The sequence below is a fragment of the Juglans regia genome, chromosome 6, assembly GCF_001411555.2.
Source record: "Juglans regia cultivar Chandler chromosome 6, Walnut 2.0, whole genome shotgun sequence".
NCBI classification, from domain to species: domain Eukaryota; kingdom Viridiplantae; phylum Streptophyta; class Magnoliopsida; order Fagales; family Juglandaceae; genus Juglans; species Juglans regia.
In genome coordinates, this window is record NC_049906.1 from 7385414 (window position 1) to 7401392 (window position 15979).

General features: G+C 32.2%; 1 protein-coding gene across 1 annotated transcript; it reads right to left on the bottom strand.

Annotated features, from left to right (window-relative positions):
• Positions 1-207: 207 nt before the first annotated feature.
• LOC109022060 lies at positions 208-7537 on the bottom strand. The gene is made up of 6 exons (XM_035690869.1): positions 7381-7537; positions 6978-7277; positions 6586-6696; positions 1728-2006; positions 1335-1451; positions 208-467 (listed from the first exon to the last, which is right to left on the bottom strand). Exons 1-6 carry the CDS (start codon positions 7535-7537, stop codon positions 379-381), a joined length of 1053 nt encoding a protein of 350 aa, XP_035546762.1. The 3' UTR covers positions 208-378.
• Positions 7538-15979: the final 8442 nt, after the last annotated feature.

Consider the following 15979-nt stretch of genomic DNA (forward strand, 5'->3'; position numbering starts at 1 on the left):
GACAAGCCCCAATTCCAGAACAATAAATTACACAGCATTTCAAAAAATAAAATGTTCAAGCAGTATAGGTAAGAGAGGCAGCTTTCCAGGGTATGAGCTATTCCTAGATCGGGTTCGTGAACACGATGAGCATTCATATTATAAGTTATAAATTAGATTGATATGGAAATCAGATCCTTTGCGCGAAAGAAAAACTAGAGAGAGAAACCTTGACTATTCGGCGGAGGTACTGAGGAAACATGGGGTTAGCTCGAGATGCAGAAGACGACGAGCGCCCTCTCGAGACCGTGGGCAATATCTCCTTCTTTGTTCTCAACTTCGCAAATTCTTCTTCGATCGAAGATCTCTGATTCTTTCACAGCTCGCTCCCTGCTGCCTTCAGATGGGAATGAAACGTAAAAACGTCGACGACGCCTTACGAGCCAGCTGGGCCAAAAGATGGTTCTTTATTGGGCTTTGAGTACGGCCTGAGTTTTAGCTTCGTTTGGAATCAAAAATCCTCTCAATTCATCTCAATTCATTATTATAACTTTTTCAAATTCCAATATAAAATATAATAAACAATTCAACTTTTTCAAATTTTAAAATAATAATAATAATAATAAATAATATTCTAACAATATTTTATCAACTCAACTCAATTCAACTCAACTCACTTCAACATCCAAACGCAACCTTAATAGATGAAAATTCAAGTTTGTGCTATATTTTTATGAATAAATATAAATAGAAGTCACTATTAAGAGTATTTATTTTGTATATATGATGTAGAATTATCTAGATCATATATCTTCCTAAGTGAATGTTAGAAACAATTAATTAGAAGCAGCCATGCAGTGAGTGTAAAGTGTGTACTACTATAATGACTTCTCTCTAACATTACTCTATTTTTATTCTTTGTATTTTAGTTTATTTTTTTAATAGTTAAAGAAGTGAATCAGTGATATATAAACTGTCGACTGACCGCAACGTCATTATTTACAATGAAGAGGTAAAATTTAAAATTTAAAATTATAAAGAAATTCTCGTTTACGGACAATTAATGTTTAATTTATTTTTTGGACAATGCTAGGCTTACGAAGAAAGATAACTCTGCATTGTACCGATAGTTCAAAATCATGCACTTTTCGTATTTAGTGCTTTTTTAAATCTCCTTAAACATTTTCATAAAAAAAAAATCACAAATTTAATGAAAAAACATGCACTTCCTTAAACATGCACTGCAATAATAGAGCATGTCAGTTGTAAACAAAATTCTAAAAGTTGTTAATTTCAAATTACGACGAGATTAATGTGCTAATTGCATGTCTAACGATCTGAATTTAAATTAGTACCTTCGAGGCTTCCAAGATCAAAACTTGAAGGTACCCATTTGTTTTCCGTTTCAAGATGATCTACCTCTTTCAACTCATCTCCTTTGGTGATGTAATTGTCATCTCCAAGTTCTTTTGTTGTCATAGAATCATGCACAAAAATAAATCAACCCCTATACATTTCAATCAAAATGATCCAAAAGAGAATGCCTCCAAAACCATCCAGCAAATAAATATTTTCTCACATGTATGAATGCATGTACATGATATATAACCAAATGCTTTCAGCTAATTATCTTCTTTCCTTTTCCTTTCTCCACCTTTTACAGAATTTAAAATTTATAAAGTTGTCATTTCAAATTACGACGAGAATGTGCTAATTGTCTTACGGTCTGAATGTAAATTAGTACGTACCTTTGCTTTCAAGAGAACGACGACGTTTATGGCTTGATCGCAGTTGTTTTCTTGTCTGTTTACCGAAGGTGGCCGGTACCCTTTTGTTTCCCGTTTCAAGATCTGCCTCTTTCATTAACTCATCTCTTTCTTGTCCAGTTGTTTCATCATAATTGCTGATATAAGTATCATTTTTAGTCTCATCCTGAATCGAATCCTTGGAACCCGCAGACCAATTAATAACTGGTAGTCTTCCTTTGCTCTTACGATTCTCCTCATCTTGAATGCCCAGTTCTTTTTCTGTCATAGAATTACAAAAATCAACACCTACGTACATATTTCAATCAAAATGATCCATAAAAGCATGCCTCCAGAACCATCAAGCAAATAAGCATTTTCTTACATGCATGCACATATGTAGCAGAAAGCTTTTAGGTAATTATCTTCTTTCTTTTACCTTTCTCCACCCTTCACAGAATTTAAAATTTATGGATCTAATGATCGTACGAGTCTTTATATAGAGGAAAATGAAAGGTTGCATGATAGCAACAAACAGGATATATATTGCTTACCAAGTTGTGTAGTGATTTTCTGGATCAAAACAGAGATTAATCTAAGTAAATGATGTTGAAGTCCATGCCCTCAGCAGTCATTGTTGACTGCTCAGCACTCATCTCCCAGCGCTCAGCACCCCAACGCCCAGCAGTTATCAATTGAATGCAAATAAATGCATTCATATAGGTAGGCGATATATAATCATTTATAAATTGAAGCTCCATGCGAGAGCTTCAAATACAACCAAGGAGAAAAGAAAAGAGAGAGAGTTAGGAGAGCTTTGAGAGAAAAGAAGAGAGCTGAGTTGAGTAGAGTATGATCCTCCTCCTCTATAACATTTTCTTGTATTCTACTATTTATTAGTGAAGCTCTTTTCTGTGGATGTTGGCAATTGCTGAACCACGTTAAATTCTTGGTGTCACTAAGTGCATGAGTGTACTCTTTTATTTCCACTTTTATTCTTTTCACTGTGTTAATTTTCCCAACAAGGGGTATCAAAGCGATTGTTGGGAAGAGTTTTTTACAGAAAATTCGGTTTTAGCGCATACCTCAGTTTTCAAATTTGAGCATACCACTGTGTTCGTATCATCGAGACAAGAAAAGCGGTGAAAACCAGAGGCCGAACGGAGGCTGAACGCTCCTCCACGCGCTGCTTGAAGATCGGAGAGTGAAGCCCACTCTCAACACACGCCACACGCGCCCAAGAGAGGTGTTAGGGACCCCGGTCAAGTCCCTAAACACTACGACCTCCTTGCTTAGAATCTCCTTGTGATGACCGTGAACCCGTTCCTCTCTTGCTTGGTTCAAGTGCAAGGGTTGTCAAAGTGGCAATGGTAGTTGGGTGAGGTTAGGTGTTTAGGCTTGGTTAGGCAAGTGAGGGTTGCTATGGATGATGGAGGCGCACGGCAATAGATGCATGTAGGGTTGGCGCCACTTAGGGTTTAGGGTTAGGATTGGATGAAAGAAGATGGAACTAGGGCAAAGAGTTGGGCGGCTAGGGTGGACGGCACAATGATGGCTTGATTGGTTGATGGAGAGATTTTAGGAATCATTCCTAAAATCTTGGAACTCTAATAAGGGAAGAGATGGCCGGTTAGGGATGATGGGATGATCACTAGGGTTCCTGACTTGTAGGAATCCCAATGTGAAAAGGAAGGTGGGCGGCTAGGGCAATTCCAAGTAAGGCAAGTGTTGGCCGAACAAGGGAAGTTGGCTAGGGTTTCATGAGGGGGGTGGCAAGGCTATTTATGTAAGTTGGACTAGGGCAAACACTATAGTGGACGGCACTAAGTGTTTGGATAGATCAAATGAGGCAATTGAGATGGTTTCGGCAATGAACAATGGATGAACACAATGTGTTCTCAAGAACAACTCAAGAATAATTCAAGAACACTTCAAGCAAATAATAAGATCAATGTAGAGAAAATAGAAAACAAGGAAATGAATGAATAATACTCATAAGATTGATAAACCTAATCACACTTATTCACGAATTGCAAAGTGTGATTCTCTCCTTAGGGATTCACGAATTGCACCTCAAAGAGCCCAAATGCTAAGCACTGAAACAAGTGATCTCAAGAACAAAGTTGTCCCAAAAGGAATTTGTCAAAAGATGTAAAAGAAAAGACTAAGGGTCTTATTTATAAGAGTCACAACTTGGAAACCCCCATTAGGTCCCTTGTAAATAAATATTAATGAATTAAATAAAAAACAAATGGATAGTGGTATGGACCACTCTTGGCCGTGACATGCATGGCCCCATGGTGGGCTAGGTGATTGCATGGTGGTCTTCGGGCTGGTCCATGGCTAGGTGGTGCGGCATGGCTTGCTGATGGTGAGCCATGTGGGTGCACTGCATGGCCTAGGCTGGTGGCCTAGGCGCTGGCTGCAAGGCATGAGTTGGAGCCATGCGCTGGATGGCATGCCACTGGCCTGCTCTGCAAGGCACGGGTTGGAGCCATGCGCTGGATGGCATGCCTGGTGGGCATGCCACTGGCCTGCTCTGCAAGACATGGGCTGGAGCCGTGCGCTGGATGGCATGCCACGAGGCATGCCACTAACCTCACTGGTGTGCGGCGTGGGGCGCACATTGGGGCGTGCGCATGGATGTGCGCATAGGCAGGCACAAGAGTCGCGCGCTCATAGGCGTGCACAAGGGTCGTGCGCGCATGGGCGTGTGCATGGGCCGCGCGCGCATGGGCGGGCGCAAGGCCCGCTCGCGCATGGGTGTGCGTCTGGGCCACGCGCTCATGGGCGTGAGCCCCTTAACGTCGCTAGCCCGCATGTTGGGCGCCCCGTGCGTGTCAACGCACGAGCCAAGGCATGCATGCATGCTGGGCGCCCCAGGCGTGACACGGCACAGGCCAAGGCATGTGTATAGGCTTGCTGAGGTGTTGTCCTTGCCTTCCAAGGCCAATGTTGAAGCTTGTCCCGAGGCCACTTTCCTAGGGGATCTAACAATCCCCCTCCCTTCAAGTATATCCTTGCCCTTAAGGATAAATTGAGGAAATCTTTCCCCTATGTCATCATAATCTTCCCACGTAACCTCATCTCTTGGTGCTCCCCCCCACTTGATTAATACTTGCCACACTTTTCTTCTCTTTCTCCCCCTTGAGACTATTCTATAATCAAGGGCTTCTTTTGGTTGTAGAAGCATTCGGTCCTCATCATCAAACCTTGGAAATTCCTCCACAATGAGCTTCAGGTCACCAATTCTCTTTTTCAAAACCGTCACATGGAAAACTGGATGTAGCTTGGAGGTTGGAGGAAGTTCCAATCTATAGGCTACTTCGCCCACTTTTTCCAAAGAATGGCCCATAATACCTCTTTGAGGGCTTCAAACTAAGCTTCTTTCTTAAGGTGGTTTGTCCAAAAGGTTGTAGCTTAAGGTAGACATAGTCTCCCACATCAAAGTTCACTATACGCCTTCCTTGACCATAGTGCTTCTTCATTCTCTCTTGAGCTCTTTTGAGCTCCCTTTTTACCGTTGTCAATATCTCATCTCTTGTAAGTAGTTCATTCTCAACCTCTTCACTTCTTGTCGTGCCTTTCTCATAGTTCACCAAGGTGGGTGGAGATCTTCCATACACTACTTCAAACGGACTTCTTTGTATTGAGGCATGAAAAGAAGTGTTGTACCAATACTTGGCCCATGTCAAGAAATCACCCCATCTTCTTCGCTCCTCGTGGCAAAAACATCTTAGGTATTGTTCAAGGGTTCTATTCACAATCTCCGTTTGGGATTTAAAAAAGTTGAATTGTTTATTATATTTTGTATAGGAATTTGAAAAATGTGTAATGATGAGATGAGATGAGATGAGATGAGAATTTTATGTTTTGTTTGATGTCCCAAACCTGCCTAATGAAGTAGCAGCAGTGTAATCAATTTTCAGGGCACTTTCGTAAATTGATTCTTTGATTGATAAATTAAATACTTCTCTTAATTAAAAGTACTCCTTATAGTTGACCACTACCATTTTATCCTCAAAACTTTTTTTATTTTTTGAAAGGAATTTTATCCTCAAACTTAATCCTATGCAAGTACAACTGGTACTGTCATTATTTACAATGAAGAGGTAAAATTTAAAATTTAAAATTATAAAGAAATTCTCGTTTACGGACAATTAATGTTTAATTTATTTCTTGGACAATGCTAGGCTTACGAAGAAAGATAACTCTGCATTGTACCGATAGTTCAAAATCATGCACTTTTCGTATTTAGTGCTTTTTTAAATCTCCTTAAACATTTTCATAAAAAAAAAAATCACAAATTTAATGAAAAAACATGCACTTCCTTAAACCTAAAGTAAATAAAAAAATAAAAAATAAAAGTCAAAATGGGTAGTTTCTCTGGTGGGAGAAGCATTTTAATTCCTTATTCCTAAGTCCTCTCGATGGTTTGGTTTGGGAGATAAGATTACTCCTCACATATAATTATTGTAATTTTTCTAAACTCTTATATAAAATATAATTAATAATTTAACTTTTTTAAATTTTAATACAAATATAGTAATAAAAGATAATATTCTAATAATATATATTATATTAAACTTTCAAATTTCATCTAATCTAACCAAACGTGCCCTAAGAAGTGTGAACTGTGTGACAAAGTAACTTATCCTGTTATTGCTAAGCAGTACTTATTCTGTTCCTCTATCTACTGTCTTGAGCTTTCATTTTTATTGACACACCAAAATAATCAAACTACTACTGCAATAATAGAGCATGTAAGTTTGTAAACAAAATTATAAAAGTTGTTAATTTCAAATTACGACAAGATTAATGTGCTAATTGCATGTCTAACGATCTGAATTTAAATTAGTACCTTCGAGGCTTCCAAGATCAAAACTTGAAGGTACCCATTTGTTTTCCGTTTCAAGATGATCTACCTCTTTCAACTCATCTCCTTTGGTGATGTAATTGTCATCTCCAAGTTCTTTTGTTGTCATAGAATCATGCACAAAAATAAATCAACCCCTATACATTTCAATCAAAATGATCCAAAAGAGAATGCCTCCAAAACCATCCAGCAAATAAATATTTTCTCACATGTATGAATGCATGTACATGATATATAACCAAATGCTTTCAGCTAATTATCTTCTTTCCTTTTCCTTTCTCCACCTTTTTCAGAATTAAAAATTATAAGTTGTTCATTTCAAATTACGACGAGAATGTGCTAATTGATTTACGGTCTGAATATAAATTAGTACGTACCTTTGCTTTCAAGAGAACGACGACGTCTATGTTTTCGCCGTTGTTTTCTTGTCTGTTTACGGAAGGTGGCCGGTACCCTTTTGTTTCCCGTTTCAAGATCTGCCTCTTTCATTAACTCATCTCTTCCATGTCCAGTTGTTTCATCATAATTGCTGATAAAAGTACCATTTTTAGTCTGATCCTGAAGCGAATCCTTGGAACCCGCAGACCAGTTAATAACTGGTAGTGTTCCTTTGCTCTTAAGATTCTCCTCATCTTCAAGACTAAACTCACCATCATTTTGAATGCCAAGTTTTTTTTCTGTGATAGAATAATCATGCACAAAAAATCAACACCTGTACTACATGATTAATTCAATCAAAATGATCCAAAAGAGAATGCCTCCGAAACCAACTTCCCTTACCTCCTCCTTTAACGGGATCTGAGGTCGAACCACATATAACATCTGTAGTAGTAGTTGTGGTGATGGTAGGGCTGTTGACTTGTTGGGAATGCGCATTTCGTCCTGAAGCCGATAACCTTAGATCTGCTGCCTTTGCCTGATCTGCATCTCCTTTCATTTTTCTCTCTTGATCTCTTGCAAAAGCTTTGATCAGTTGTCTGTGCCTTTAATAGGGCAAGTTTGGGATTGGATAAGACGCATCTTATTATTATACTTTTTTTAAAATTTTTATATAAAATATAATAAATAATTTAATTTTTTTAAATTTTTAAAAAATAATAATATTAAAATATAAACCGTATACATCTTTTCAAAATCATCAGTAATATAATTTTATATGATTTCTCAATATTAGGTATTATAAAACAAAAATTATAAATCTAACACTTAATAATCAATACACTATAAGAAGTAAAATATCATGAATATTTTTAACCACAATATTCACATAACCATCTTCATCACTTTCTTGATTGTTATAATTTCTTTTGAGGAAATGTTTTGGATCCCAAATTCGAAATCTAAAATGTGTCCCAAACGAGATTTTTTTTTTAACCAAATGATTAAAAACTATTTTTTAATAATATTATGATTTTTTTATTTTTAAAAAATATTTATGATAATTAAAAAAATATATGAAAAAAAAATCTATTCGGGACACATTGGTCCCGAATTTGGGACCATAGCAGTTCCCTTTTCAAAACCGCGTTAGGTGACCGACTGACTACCTCAAAAGACGAGCCCAAGTAATTCGATGCCCACCCTTTCTTTTGATGTGGTTCAGTTTGTTACAATTCTAGCGCGTGATGTGCTATCGAGATTTCAAAGAATAACTGATCTTCCTTTTCAAAATTGCGTTAGGTGACCGACTGACTACCTCAAAAGACGAGCCCAAGTAATTCAAGACCCACCCTTCCTTTTGATGTGGTTCGGTTTGTTACAATTCCAGCGCGTGATGTGCTATCGAGATTTCAAAGAATAACTGACCTTCCTTTTTAAAACCGCGTTAGGTGACCGACTCACTACCTCAAAAGACGAGCCCAAGCAATTCGAGACCCACCCTTTCTTTTGATGTGGTTCGGTATGTTACAATTCCAGCCCGTGATGTGCTATCGAGATTTCAAAGAATAACTGACTGTTCTTTTCAAAACTGCGTTAGGTGACCGACTAACTACCTCAAAAGACGAGCCTAAGTAATTATATGTCTCAGTTGGTTTCATTTACTTCGCAAGGCTGTTGGCCACTGCCACTATAAACAATGAAACGACCGTTGAAATGTCCGTAAAGAGGAAGGATTAGAATACGGAAAATGAGAGGGTTATTATTTTTTATTACTTATATATTATTTTTTTATATTAATTTTTTTTTTAATTTTTAATTTTACTTAATAGTTAAAAAAATAATTATTAATAAAATTATATATTTTTAAATTTTGTTAATAATTAAAGATGTTAAAAGAATATTTAAAAATAATAATAATACAAATAAATATACTATAAATAATAAATAGATAATAATCCTTTCACTACACCTCAAAATATCTGCTATATTTCTAGATAATTCACTATCAATTGTTTATAGCTCGATGAAGAGAGACCTTTGTTTTTACGTATAAATGCGTGTACCGGATTGGAAATCCGGAACCGCTTTAAGTTACTTGCATCCGGACTGTATAGGTTCGGGTTTTATAATCTGGATTTCGGCCCGGATTTGATTCGGGCCGAAACCCGGAACCGGAAAGCGGGTATCCGGGTTTCGGATCGGGCCGGATAAAAATCTGGCCCGGATGAACAGTCTTACCGCCAGGGACTGTAGCATTTTTTTTTATCTATTTTTTATAATTTTTTTATATAAATATTTTTAATAATTTTAAATATTTAAAAAAATAAAATAAAATAATATTATTATTAAAAAATATTTTCTTAATTACGAAATAGAATAAAAAATAATATTTATTCTACTTTGTGATTAAATAAGTATTTTTTAATAATTTTTTTTACTTTCTGATTAAGAAAGTGTTTTTTAATGATATTTTAAATTTATTTTATTTTTTAAAAATATTTAAAAGTGTGAAAAAAATCTATATAAAAAATAAATTAAAAAATACACATAAAAAATTATAAAAAATATTTTTTATAATTTTTTATTTTACTTCATGATTATGAAAATAGTTTTTAATAATATCATGATTTTTTTTAAATATTTAAAATGGACATACTACAGTCTCGTTGGGGGCTTTCGTAATTAAGAAAGTATTTTTTAATATATATATTTTTTATTTTCTGATTAAAAAATATTTTCTTAATAATATTTTAAATTTATTTTATTTTTTAAAAATATTTTAAAATATTAAAAAATCTATATAAAAAATTATTTAAATAAAATTCATCTAAAATAATACTACAGCCCCCCAGCAGGAGCTCCCAGCTGGAGCCCCCAGGGAGGGCTGTAGCATCACCCTTTTAATTTTAAAATTAATCTCTATATATATTCTAACAATCTCTAAGTAATCTCTCACTTAAATATTAGATCTCCACATGTGAGTCGATATTTTCAATCAAACTCTATCATCTCTGCAACTCACAGCTTGCACTTTCAAGCTAGAATAAACACTGAAATCAAACCCGATTTCAGATTTCTACGTACTTCGCCCTAGTCAACACATCTACTAGGTGACTCATAACTCTTATTGCACTAGAAATATCCAGTCAACTAATCTTAGTAACCTTTGTCAATTTTCTCAAGCTTTATTGAGGAACAACAAAGTTAACTCTCTTTAACTTCCTCACATGTTTCTCGCGATCAAATCTACTTTTTTACACTTTTGTATTTCTCTGCATATCACTGAACTCTGATGTCAAGTATAAATAATTAAATCTCTTACCATGTGCTAAGACCAATATACCCTTAGTTATCTTCCAAGCTCTTCCAAAAAATGCTACTACAAAATTGCTGTTATTAAACTATCTCACAAAAATCAAATTTTTCTTCAGATTTAAAATATTTATGACTTACTATTAAGTCTACAAGCCCCTGTTTAGAAATGTGATGCGCGCATCACCTATTCCTAGTACATATAATATCTCTCCATCAATAACATACATCTTCTCAAAATTATCAATAATATAATTCTACATAATTTTTCAACGTGAAGTGTTATGAAACAAAGATTCTAAATCTAATATCTAATCATCAATCAGATTGTAAATAGTAAAAAAATAAGAAATCATAAATTTATTCTATTACTATCATCCTCGACACTTTCTTCATTATTGTAAATTTCTTGAAATGCTTCGACTTGCCACAACTCTTACATGTAATCTACAATCCAGATTTTAAGATGGGAACGACTATGGGTCTCGAATTCGAAATCTATTTTATATCCTGATTAGGTTTTTTATTTTTCTTTTTATTTTTTAAGTATTTTTTTAATCATCATAAATATTTTTTAAAAAAATAAAAAAATTACAACATTATTAAAACAATTATTTTTTTAATCGTTTAATAAAAAAAAAAGGAAAAAAATTACATTCGCACTTTGAGTCCCGAATTGCATTTCCCAAAGCATTTCCCTTCAAAGTATACCTGATGACTACCCTTTCAAAACCGTGTTAGGTGACCGAGTAACTACCTCAAAAGGCGAACCCAAGTTGCATGAGATCGAGGTGCCAGAGTGAACAATTGTCTGTGTTTTGTCCAAATATTATTTTTGAGTTGTGCTGTATAGAACTCCACGCCTTGTATATTTATTTAAAAATATGTGATTTTATTTTTTTATCCTCATATTTTATATTAAATTTAATATAAAATATGAGGATAAAAAAGTAAAATCATATATTTTTAAGTAGATGTACAGAATGTGAGGCTTATGTTTAGAATTTTTTATTATTTTTTTCAAAACTCCCGATCTTATACTATACAGCGCACCTATTTTTTTTACATATTTTTAAATGTTTAAAAAAAATTATAATATCACTGTATAAAAAAACTCAAAAAAAATAAAAAACAAATAAAATAAACGGGATCCGGCAGCAGATCCTAGCATCACCATGAGTCCATGACTACAGGGGACTGGAGAGCTGCAACCTCATTAAGAAATTAAAAGAAGATGGAGCCCACGCGGTTCCAACGTCACATGTCAAAACTCGGCATTACGTGGTCTGCAGTGTATGGGTATTTTATAATATTAATATACATATCTTTTTTGATGATTTTTTAAAAGAATAATAATATATACATAACATATTTTATAATATATTATATAACAATATTATAAAATAAAATATTTTTATAAAATGATATTATTTTTATAAAATATTTATCTTCCATTTAAAATATATTTATAAAAAATATTATATATAAATTATTTTCATTTTTAAAATATCAACAGCCCACAATACCTGTGACTGAGAAATTTATACCTTCTATGGCTTTCAGTCGGTTTCGAATGCGTTTAGATGTTGAAGTGAATTGAGTTGAGTTGAGATGATAAAATATTGTTAGAATATTATTTTTTAATATTATTATTATTTTAGAATTTAAAAAAATTGAATTATTTATTATATTTTATATTAAAATTTAAAAAAATTATAATAATGAGTTAAGATGAGTTGAGAGATATTTGTTATCCAAACGAGTCCTTCATTTACTTCGTAAGGCTGTCGGCCACTGCCACTAGGCTCACTATAAAACATGAAAGGACCGTAGAAATGTCTTTAAAGGGCAGGATTAGGATACGGAAAATGAGAGGGTTATTATTTTTTTATAATTTATTTATTTTATTTTTATTTAATTTATTTAATTTTTAATTTTATTTAATAATTAAAAAATAACTACTAATAAAATTATATTTTTTTAATTTCTTCTTAAAAATTAAAAATTTTAAAAAAATATTTAAAAAAATAAATATACTATAAATATTGGATCCGAGTTTTTGTTGGGTGCAATTCTTTATTATTTTCTGTGTATTATTTTTTGTAATTTCTTTTTAAGATTTGTCGGTTAAAAACTTTCAGATTTCGATATTTCTATTTTATATGGTATATTAATTTTAAAAGTTTTTTCTACAAATTAGTTTTTATATTTTTATTTATAATTTTATTTATTTCAGTCCATAATCCCAACAATTATGTTCACACAATACATTTTATGAAATGCTAATTCCAGCTAATTAGCCTAATTATCTTCTTTCCTTTTCCTTTCTCCACCCCTTACAGAATTTAAAATTTATAAATCTAATCTTACGAGTCCTTATTATATATAGGAAATATGAAAGGTTTCAAGATCATAGCAATAAACAGAATATATATTACTTATCAAGTTGTGTAGTGATTTGCTGGATGACTTCCCTTACCTCCTCCTTTAACGGGATCTGAGGTCGAACCACATATAACATCTGTAGTAGTAGTTGTGGTGATGGTAGGGCTGTTGCCTTGTTGGGAATGCCCATTTCGTCCCGAAGCCGATAACCTTAGATCTGTTGCCTCTGCCTCTGCATCTCTTTTCATTTTTCTTCTCTTGATCTCTTGCAAAAGCTTTGATCAGTTGTCTGTGGTTAGAATTTTAAAGAGCATGTGCAAGTGATTGGAATTTTCAAAAGAATAATGACGCTATGTTTCGATATTAGAGTATCCTCAATATTTTTCAAATATTCTCGTACTTTAAAAATATTTCACATGTCAAATAATTTAAAATATATTTAATGGGACCCACAAATCCACTTCAATATCTACTCATGATTATTCACAAATATTCTATAATTCTTTTCACTATTATATATAAATATAAAATAAAATCACTATAATATTTATTACTATTAAATAAAAAAAAAATCATTATAATATATAAATAAAAAATAAAATCGATATAATATATAAATAAAAAATAAAATCATTATAATATATAAATAAACAATAAAATCACTATAATATATAAATCATAAATAAAATCGTTATAATATATAAATAAAAAATAAAATCAATATAATATATAAATAAAAAATAAAATCATTATAATATATAAATAAAAAATAAAATCACTATAATATATAAATAAAAAATAAAATCACTATAACATTTATCACTATTAAATATAAATAAAAAATAAAATCATTATAATATATAAATAAAAAATAAAATCGCTATAATATTTATCTCTATTATATATAAATAAAACATAAAATTACTAAAATATATAAATAAAAAAAATCACTATTATATATAAATAAAAAATAAAATCATTATTATATATAAATTAAAATAAAATTATTATAATCTTTATTATTATTATAACTATTCATAAATATTTTCAACACTTCTCAATACTTTTCACTATCCAAACATACCCTGACCGACTACCTTTTCAAAACCGCGTTGGTGACCGACGGAGTCCGAGCCCAAGTTGCATAAGATCGAGTGCCGGAGTGAACAGTTGTCTGTGCCAGTCCAAGTATTATTTTCTCCAAACAGTACTAGCGGTTGAGCGAATTTTGGCTGGAATTAACTTTAACTAGGGGCAGGTTTGGGGTGGGATGAGACACAAAATTCTTATCTCATCTCATTTCATCATTACATCTTTTTCAAATCTTTATATAAAATATAATAAATAATTCAATTTTTTAAAATCTCAATACAATAATAATACTCCAACATAATATTTTAAACACTAAGAAAATATAAAATTTTTATCTCACTCCTTAAACCTACCCTAAATACTTTTTTACCTCTGAAATCAATTTTTACATGTAGTTATATCTTTAAGCCAAAAGACACATTGAAATCAAACCGACTTTACTTTTTCACCTACTTCACCCTTAATTAACATATTCACTCGGCGACTCACAACTCCTACTACATTAAAAATATTCAATCTCGAACCGATTTTAATAATCTTAGCCAACTTTTCTAGATTTTCATAAGGAAAGATAAAGCTGATTTCCTTTGACTTCCTCACATGTTTCGAATGATGAAGTCTGCATTTTTACATTCTTGTATTTCTCTACACATCACTGGATCCTGATGTCAAATACAAAGAATTAGATCTATTACCATGCGCTAAGACCAACGCATCCTTAATGATCTTCCAAGCTCGTCCAGAGAATATTATTGTAAAATCGTTGTCATCAAGATGTACCACAATGATCAAGTTTTTTTTCAGATCTAAAACATGTCTGACTTGCTGTAAAGTCATGCTCTTGTTTGGAAGTGTGATACGCCCATCATCCATTCCTATTACATCTAGTACCTCTCTATCAACCGTATACATCTTTTCAAAATCATCAATGATATAATTTTATATGATTTCTTGATGTTAGGTATTATAAAACAAAAATTATAAATCTAACACTTAATCATCAATACACTATAAGAAGTAAAATATCATGAATTTTTTTAACCACAATATTCACATAACCATCTTCATCACTTTCTTGATTGTTATAATTTCTTTTGAGGAAATGTTTTGGATCCCGAATTCGAAATCTAAAATGTGTTCCGAATGAGACTTTTTTTTTTTTACCAAATGATTAAAAATTATTTTTTAATAATATTATAATTTTTTTATTTTTAAAAAATATTTATGATAATTAAAATAATATGTGAAAAAAAAATCTATTCGGAACACATTTTGAGTCCCGAATTTTAGACCCATAGCAGTTCCCTTTTCAAAACCGCGTTAGGTGACCGACTGACTACCTCAAAAGACGAGCCCAAGTAATTCGAGACCCACCCTTCCTTTTGATGTGGTTCAGTTTGTTACAATTCCAGCGCGTGATGTGCTATCGAGATTTCAAAGAATAACTGACCTTCCTTTTCAAAACCGTGTTAGGTGACCGACTGACTACCTCAAAAGATGGGGCTAAGTAATTATATGTCTCAGTTGGTTTCATTTACTTCGCAAGGCTGTCGGCCACTGCCACTATAAACAATGAAATGACCGTTGAAATGTTCGTAAAGCGGAAGGATTAGAATACGGAAAATGAGAGGGTTATTATTTTTTATTACTTATTTATTATTTTTTTATATTATTTTTTTTTTTAATTTTTAATTTTACTTAATAGTTAAAAAAATAATTATTAATAAAATTATATATTTTTAAATTTTTTTTAATAATTAAAGATGTTAAAAGAATATTTAAAAATAATAATAATACAAATAAATATACTATAAATAATAAATAGATAATAATCCTTTCACTACACCTCAGAATATCTGCTATATATCTAGATAATTCGCTATCAATTGTTTATTGCATATTGCTGTTCACACTTGATTCTAAATCATCTTTTTCTATCTTTCTTTATCATTACTCAAAATTATATACGAATGATATAAAAAAATAGACAAATGGATCCTATATATATATATATATATATATATATATTTATATATTTATATATTAACAGTAGGATGACGTCAAGGAATGTTTGCCTAATTTAGTTAATTAAAAATATTATTATAGTTAAATTATGTTAAAATTTTAATTATTTATATAGTTTTACTTTATTTTTAATTATTTAACAAACTTTTATTATTTATCTAATAATGAAAGATTAATATTTTAT